Below are 7,904 nucleotides of genomic sequence, written 5' to 3'. Positions count from 1 at the left end.
CATCCTCAGTCTCTCAGCTTTGGTTTTTAATAATATAACATGTCTGTTTGTGCGAAAGTTTAAGGGAAAACTTTCTGCACCTTCAGCCTTCCACAGGGAATTATATTCTTTAAGTTAAGTGCAGGAAGACTTGCATTTTTACTGTGAGCGCCAGTCGTAATGCTCTTTACTTGCTTATTGATATGCTTGATAAATAGTTTGTTTGTTAACGTCCAAATATTACAAGTTTTTCTCTTTAATTATTTCTGCAAACATGGGAAGGACCTAAAGGAAGCAACACAAGACATAATACATTGAAAGATATTAATATTGCAGCTTGATTCAAGGAGGGATCTTTTAAAAGTGCAAACCAATGGGATATGAATTTGGTAGAGAGGTGATGGGAGGGGCGGGGGGCTGGAGGGTACAAAAACTGTGATGTAACTGAACATGTCAGACAAGGAGCGGCTTTCCTTCTAACTTAACATGAATGTCTTCAAATCTACTTATTTTTTTCAATTTTTACAATTTCATGCCTGAAATCTTAATGAATCACATTTTTGTTTATACTTGCAGTAATGAAATACTCATATTTTAATGCTTTAACGTGTTTGGATTTCAGTCACGTTGATTAATTTCCTTAATATTGCAAAAATAATCTGGGATAACATGCTATGTGTCCTTTATCAGGCTGTTTAAATCTCTTCATCTTCCTCCTTTTATTCCTCCCTGCTCCTCTCCTCCCCTCGTCTTCCTCTACCGTATTGCTCCCTTCTACTGCTACTCTTCACTCTTACTGTCCTCCTCTCCTTATCTCCTCCAACCTCCCACTCACACTCCCCTTTCTCCACTTTCTCCTCTTCACCTCCCACCTGCTCCCTCCTTTCTCCGCTGACTTCCTTCTACATCCTTTCATCTACATTTCCTCCCTCTGTGCCTCCTGTCTTCTGCCCTCCTCTCTTCTCCTGTTTTTCTTCTTCCCTTTTCCTGGTCCCTGTTGTCCTCCCTCTCCATCAGGTGTGTGGTGTCCTCCTTTCTGCTGCCGCCAGGATGCAGTTCTCAGTCAGACTGAGCCTCTGCCTGCTGGGCTTGGTTTTCGTCTCTGTGTTCCCTCAGCCAGCGCGGGGCCAAGGTAAGTACCTCCAATAGCCTGCTTTCCACTCAAGGGCCAACAGGGTCAACGAGGCCAATCGGGGGTTTACCACACAGATAACACAGAGCTAAACATGGCAAAGCTGGGCTCTTCATAAAAGGGCCAAAGAGTCCTTTGCTTATGATTTTCCTCAGAGCAAGCTGTAGCTGTCAATCCCACTGCTAACCTGCTAGGAGTTTCTAAAGTGCCACTATTTATAGCTGTATAGCTTATATTGTCCCTAAACATGAATAACTGGGGTTATTTCTTCATGAGGCTATGTGAGGCTTTCTACTTCGGTGCCAAATGCCAAGTTGGAATACCAGGAATTACCCAACACTACCGAGAGTTATTGTGCCCAGGTTTAGTAGTTCTCTCTGTTAAGACTGTTATCTTCAACTGTTTTCTTCAATGACACCCTGGTGCCTTCGACTGTGAGGGTAAACAAGGCTTTAACCACAGAGCCAAACATGGCTTCCGTTTACGGTGCTTTGCAGGGTTTTCTAGGGCTTGACATTTTTGTGCCAAACAGTGCGTCCTAAGGTTTTTCATTATGGCTTAGCATGGTGCGCCATGGCTTTTCATAGCGCTTAGCAGAGTTTCCTAGAGCTTCCCATTATGGTGCTTAGCAGGGTCTCCCAGAGCTTAAGATTATGGTGTTTAGGGGTGTTTCATAGGGCTTCCCATTTTGGCGTCAAGCAGGGCCAGCCAGGGCTTCTTGTATTAGTACAAGGCAGAGCTTTAAACAGCCTACTTCCTCATTTACCTGAGAACAACAGGTCTTGAAATCTCTCCCCACTTAATCTGATTTTAGTGCTGTGATTAAGATTACTGCTGGCTCTGAAACCCCTGAGTGGCCCTGTGATGGGAATGCAGGTATTATCTTTGCACTTTTATTCAGCAGGTTAAATCCTTAATTTCACTTTGTCTCAATTTGGATGTGCAGCTTTGCTCCAAAGCAAGTGTTTCCTTTTAATTTGATTAGTCCTTTTAATGTGCATTTACCCACATGCGTCTGTCTCAAAGGGAAAAGCCTTGATGCCAAACTCATGATGAGAAAACATGTTTTACTCTCTGTTCTAAAAGCTGATTTGCTGTGGCTCATTTTTACACCACTGTTACCTTCAAAGATGTTTTTAACTCATTTATTTTGGGGGGTTTTGATGGGTATTTTCATGGCAGATTTCTTTGTAACTTCGTAAGTTACAAATCATGTCATTTTTTTTACTCAAAAAACATTTATGTCTACATTCACGTACTCATTTTGCACAGGGCAGTATTTGATGAACCCTTCTTTTGCTCCTACACATCTGTTAACTTCACAGCCTTTGTGTTTTACTGTGGCCCCTCACTGTCTGTTATACACAAGCTTTTCATGAAATCATATTTTTCCTTTTGTCTGTTAATTCGTGTTCTGACTCGTCTCTCACTGCATTTAACCCAGTTCACTTATTCAGCAATTAACACTTAACCTCACTCATTACCTCATTAACACAGAGAGAGAGAGAGATTAGTCTCTTAAACACCGTTATCATCATTAACAATTCTATACAGGCCTTTGTACTAAGTAGGCATTCTCTATGGGAATGCAAATAATGAATTTCTATTCATGTTGTGAACAGACAACATGATTAGAGTTATATGAACTGTGCTAAGGTTTAACAGAAGACCTGACCATGGATGGAAGAAGAGATAAGATAATAATCTTCATTTCTTGGATGTTGTATTTGATATGAGGATGTGAGAAATAAGAACACGTGAAAGAGTTGTGTTCTTGTTTTCAGCACAGTCAGGTACTTATGCTCCACCCAAACATATTCAGCATCCGCCAACTTTCAGAGGTTGTTGGCAGTGTTGAACCTTAAACAGGACTGAACCTGCTCGGTTCTGTGGTGGAGAACCAAAGCCTGCTGACATAGAGCCATAACCATAAAGGCAGTAGATGGGCTGAAACTGAGCCATACCATAATCGCAGATGAGGGGTTTGAAAGGCCAGGAAGCACGCTAACCAGCTAACCTGGACAACTGTTGGTTTCAGACAGAGGGTACTGCTTTGACTCCTGCTCAGTGACATTGATGTTGTATTTTGGATATTTTGCAGCAGGGGACGTCTCTGCTTTTCTACCAGTCACTGTGCAGACTCGCCCTCTACCATATAATTACATTTTACCATATCTGCATTCTCTGATCTCGTTACATAAGATTTACAACGGGACCAAAGCGTAACAGAGAGGGAATGCTGGACAGTATGACAATAAAACTATTGTTTTATTTCATAATTTCAGTGTTTATTGAACCGTTATTAATTTGATATCTTTGACTTTCAACCCCCAGTGAGGTGAGGGTCGGACCTAACGAGCATTTAAAGTATTAATAAGTCCTCAAACATTTCTTTGAAAATGGTTTGAAATAGTTTTCCTGTTGATGGGCTGATTATATCAGTACCAAATGATAAACATTTAGCTCCTGGTGATGTTGTCAGTCGGTCTGCCACTTTAGTTGGCCCAGTAAAGGTAGAGTCTGTGCGACAGAATAAGTCTTTTACTATAAGGACACTTGTCAGGATTGGCTGGAGTGCAGTAAACTGAAAGCAACCACAGCATTCCTCAGTGAAGAGGCCATAGAGTGCCAGCCTTGGCTACACCAGTGACCCAGGAAGAGCTGAGGACTTATGATCGGCTTGGAGAGCTTCCACAGAGAAACTCCTCAGTGCTGCTTCCCTTTGTTAGTTTAGAGGAGTCAGATAAGAGGAGATGTTTTAAAGCAAAATGACGCTAGCTAGCAGATAGTTATATAGACGTCATCCTAAACTATGAGGAAACCCTCTTGTTGTCTTTGTTTCAGCACTTCTGTTTACTAACCTTGTGCCATTCAGAAAAGGGAGTTAGTGCTGTCATTAAGTGATTACTTAGTCGTGTCCCAAATTACTCTATAACCCAACACCTCTCACAAACCCAATTTAAGAGGTGAAAGGTCAAAGAATGATTTTAGTGGCTCAGGTCAGGCTCTGTTGAGGCTTCTCATGTTTTCCTTGCCTGCAGAGATAATGGAAGAAGTTTCTGTAGCTGGAGGGGAAACAGATGAGAGGGAATGTGGTCAAATGTCACTGTTGTTTAGTGGTCGTGTTTCTGGGTCACATTTTGTAGGTGTATTTCGGAGAACTGCGGACATTGTAGAGAATATAATCAGAAGCTGCCCACACGGAAGTGCAAAGTGTCTGTGTATAAAATAGAAATATAATTGGATCCTCCATCAGAGGAAACTTTAAACACTTTAGCTTTAGTCTGCTCTTGAAGGACAGTTCATCTGTTCATCTACTGATCTGTTTGATTTGATATGATAAAAAAATCATTGATGTTGTAATGCTCTTGGCAATGAAAACTCTTTTATAGAAGACATATTTGCACACTTAACAATTCACGCTCATAGACGAGAGTTTTATATACACAGCTCATAACGTGCCCTGGATTTTTCTGCTCTCACTGAAAATTTAAAATGCACAAACTTTGCGTGTGTGACTCTGCCACACAACTCCCTTTGGGTGTGACGGACACCTCTCCAAACCTCAGCACAAGTCGGCTCTGCTTTTTGCACAAGAGTCTCCATGAAAAATAGATGAGAATTAAGTTCTCATTCCCATAGGCGAGGCCTTTTGTCTTCACCGGGCTGTTTTCAGCATCCAATACTTCTTTCTGTGAGAATACAATCTCACAGAGAAGATCCATGATGTTCTCTGAGTCAATGTGTGTGTGCGTGTGTGTGTGTGTTGCTGCAAAGGAACTGGCTGGTTTAAAAGAAGAGGCGTGAGAAAAAACAATCATGAAAGATTTTTATGTGCATGCACCAGGATACACTTGCCTCCAGTAGCAGTCAAACATGTATAATTCATGCATACCCGTGCAAATGCGAAAGTACTCACAGAGGTACACACAGCACACAAAATCAACACACTTCAGCTACAAACAGAGAGGTGCGAATCTGCTTCTTGAATCATTTGGGATTTGAGCAGCTCTCTCCAGACGAGAGAATGTCCTTTGTTTCCGAGACAGAGAGCTAAAGCGTGAGCCGAAATCCCAAGCAGCCCTCATTCTCATCCCCAGGTTGGTGAGATAATTGGTACAGTATTCCTTATGTGTGTTTGTTTATAAATATATCTGCCTGCTGTTGAATGCCCCGGCTTCACATTCTCTCCATTCAAATCAGGATTATCCTTCCTGTGCTGATCTCAAGGTTCTTTTCATACCTACATGAGTAGTCTCTTGCAGATGATGACATGCATAAAGAGGTGGTTCCCCCAAAAAACGCTGCTGAGGTGTTTGTGATAGGTCTTATCAGCTTGACTAAATCCTGTTTAATGGAGAAGCGAGAGCTAAAGGGAAGTTGATAAATCTCTTCTGAAAACGCACAGAAAACAAGCACTTTCTCAAACATGTTTGTGCATTTTCAACACACTCACTCTTATCTCGTTTAGTACGGCAACTTGGTCAGTGGCCCCGTGCTTCAAAATATGCAGATCTAGGTACCACTCCGTCATGCTTGTAGGTTACTCTGCGGTCCACTTTATTGCTATGTAATCTCCGCTAAGACAGAAGAAGTAAGCGATGTCTCACCTTTTAGAATAATGCTTGTTATGCTTGGATGTGAAACAATATTAAACATGAGGTACGTTTGGTTAAGATTATGCAGCTAAGGTAGCAAGTTAGGAAACCAACTTATGTTACATAACTTAAAAGGAAGACAACAATGAACCCAAAAAGAACCCAGGTCTTTTGGATGAAAGTCCCATGTTTGTTTGACCCTTTCACCGTCCCTAACCCCATCCCGAGCCGTAATTTGTACATTTTGTAATACACAACCTGATATCAGCAGCATATTTAAACAACAGTCTAGAGGGCAACATCCAAAAATATTTTAGTACTGTATTCATCATATATTAAAGTGTTGTACCCCAAGACTGAATATAAGAAGCGGATGTAGCCTCTGATTTCAAAAGTGAAGCCAATGCAGAAGTGCCCTAAACCTGCATTCATTTCAATGGCCTGCAGGGGGCGACTCTACTGGCTGCAAAAAGTAATGGCACTTGATTTATGACCCCTGTACAAATGTTCCTACTTTAAATCTTCTTTAATACAGCGTGAGGTTCATTTTGTAAATGATGCTCCCATTCAGAGTCAAATCAATGATAAAACAGGGTGTGCTTTAGCGTGTGCTACCTGACAATGTGCTACCATAGTGCCTTTAAGGATAGAGACGTTAAAATGTTTATGTTTAGTATGTAGTCCAAACATGGTCATTTCTGGTTCCAAAAATTCAAGATGGCGTCTTTAAAGTCTTTAAATGTTGGGTTCACAAACCCATGGCTGACACCACAGTGGCTATGCCCACTTCTTTTATACAGGCTGGGTGTTTAACTGTCCATGCTGCTGTATTTAAAGTTAACTGAGAAGGGCCTGTGGTTGACAAGCTGTCTTTTTACTATTTTCAATACACAACAGAAAACTAATCTGGTAAGTGTTTAAACAGTTATACACTCTGTTATTAGCATGTATGAGCCTTTTATTTAAGCCGTGTATTCACGTCTTGACTTGGCCTGTGTAGCAAACAGAAGGGAGATCGTCTGGAAATACTCTGTTTGCTTCAGGCTAGGCGTGGTGCATTGGCAAAGCGTTAATATCCTTGTAGCGCACATTTGCATTCTCACATGCCACCACTTAGGAGTCCTGTGCATGTGTGAACGAGACGAGAGAGACAACATGCACACATAGGCACACACAAATTAAAATTCCTTCTCCTCCTTCCTTCGTTTTCCAAATTCAAAATATTTTTCTCATTTTCTTTTTTGGGTGAACCATCCCTTTAAGCCTCCAGAGCATCAGAGCTCTACCAGGCGTCAATCACAGTGTAGGTATTTAAAGAAGTCGACAGCAGCAGATGGCTCACCTCATAATGAGGACACAAACACAAGAGCAAGTTTGTGTGTTTCATATTTTATTTTCCAGCCCCGGGCTTTTCTTTTTTTATTCTCATAGTTAACCAACGTAGACTGGGGAATGTGTGACTTCTGAAACGTATTTATTCTCTGGGATTTGGCTCTGTCGGTGTAAAAATGATGGGGTGTTGTGCTTGTTGACCCTGGACATGTGTTTTTTGGCATTGCAGTGCTTTACAATGGCCTTGTTCCAGTGTTTGAACCTTTGTCTTAACGGGGAAACACAACAACACTGCGTTGGAGCTCAGTGAAATATGATCACACTCATGTGTACATCGAAAAAAGTTTCACTAACACAGCGTTGTTGACTTTCCTGAATGTTTACACACAGGTCGAGGCTATTGTAAAGTGTGTTTTGGATATTGTGCAGCTCAGTGGATCTAGTCACTGTGTGTTGTACATCTACACACTCCTGCTCAGGACAGGAGAGGAATAGTAAACAGATTCTATTCCAGTGCCTTTCCCTTTGGTGCCCTTTGTTCTTTCTCTCCTTGCAGTTAAAAGGAAGTCACATTCATTTCTTTTTCTCATCCTCGTCTTACCCCCGACGACAATTTCAAAGCGCAGAGACGCAGAAAGAAAAGAAAGGAGAGAAAATGAGATCAGGACTGGGAGGGATCAGATATAAAGGGAAAGACAGAGGGACAGATGAGGGAGACGGGGATGGAGAGGGAGCGTACGCTTGAGAAAATGAATATAAGGGAAGGATACAGAGAGAAAAGTGGGGGGTAGGCCTCGAGGCGGCTGACAGGGCCAACAACTAATCAGGATGAGAGGCAGGGGCGTCGCTTTGATGCAGACGGT

General features: G+C 41.8%; 1 protein-coding gene across 1 annotated transcript in view; it reads left to right on the top strand.

Moving 5' to 3' along the window:
- The first annotated feature begins 1,029 nt into the window (after positions 1-1,029).
- The window catches only part of LOC138608514 (collagen alpha-1(XIV) chain-like), a 141,662-nt gene continuing 134,787 nt past the window's right edge, over positions 1,030-7,904 (top strand). The window contains exon 1 of the mRNA XM_069681116.1: positions 1,030-1,111. Within this exon, the coding sequence (XP_069537217.1) occupies positions 1,030-1,111 (82 nt within the window). The remainder of the gene's footprint in view (positions 1,112-7,904) is intronic.

The sequence above is a fragment of the Semicossyphus pulcher genome, unplaced genomic scaffold (assembly GCF_022749685.1).
Source record: "Semicossyphus pulcher isolate SPU_LCO1_2020_fin unplaced genomic scaffold, fSemPul1.0.p SCAF_5, whole genome shotgun sequence".
Lineage (NCBI taxonomy): Eukaryota > Metazoa > Chordata > Actinopteri > Labriformes > Labridae > Semicossyphus > Semicossyphus pulcher.
Note: the sequence above shows the minus strand (reverse complement) of the source record. Positions and strands in the feature narration are given on the sequence as shown.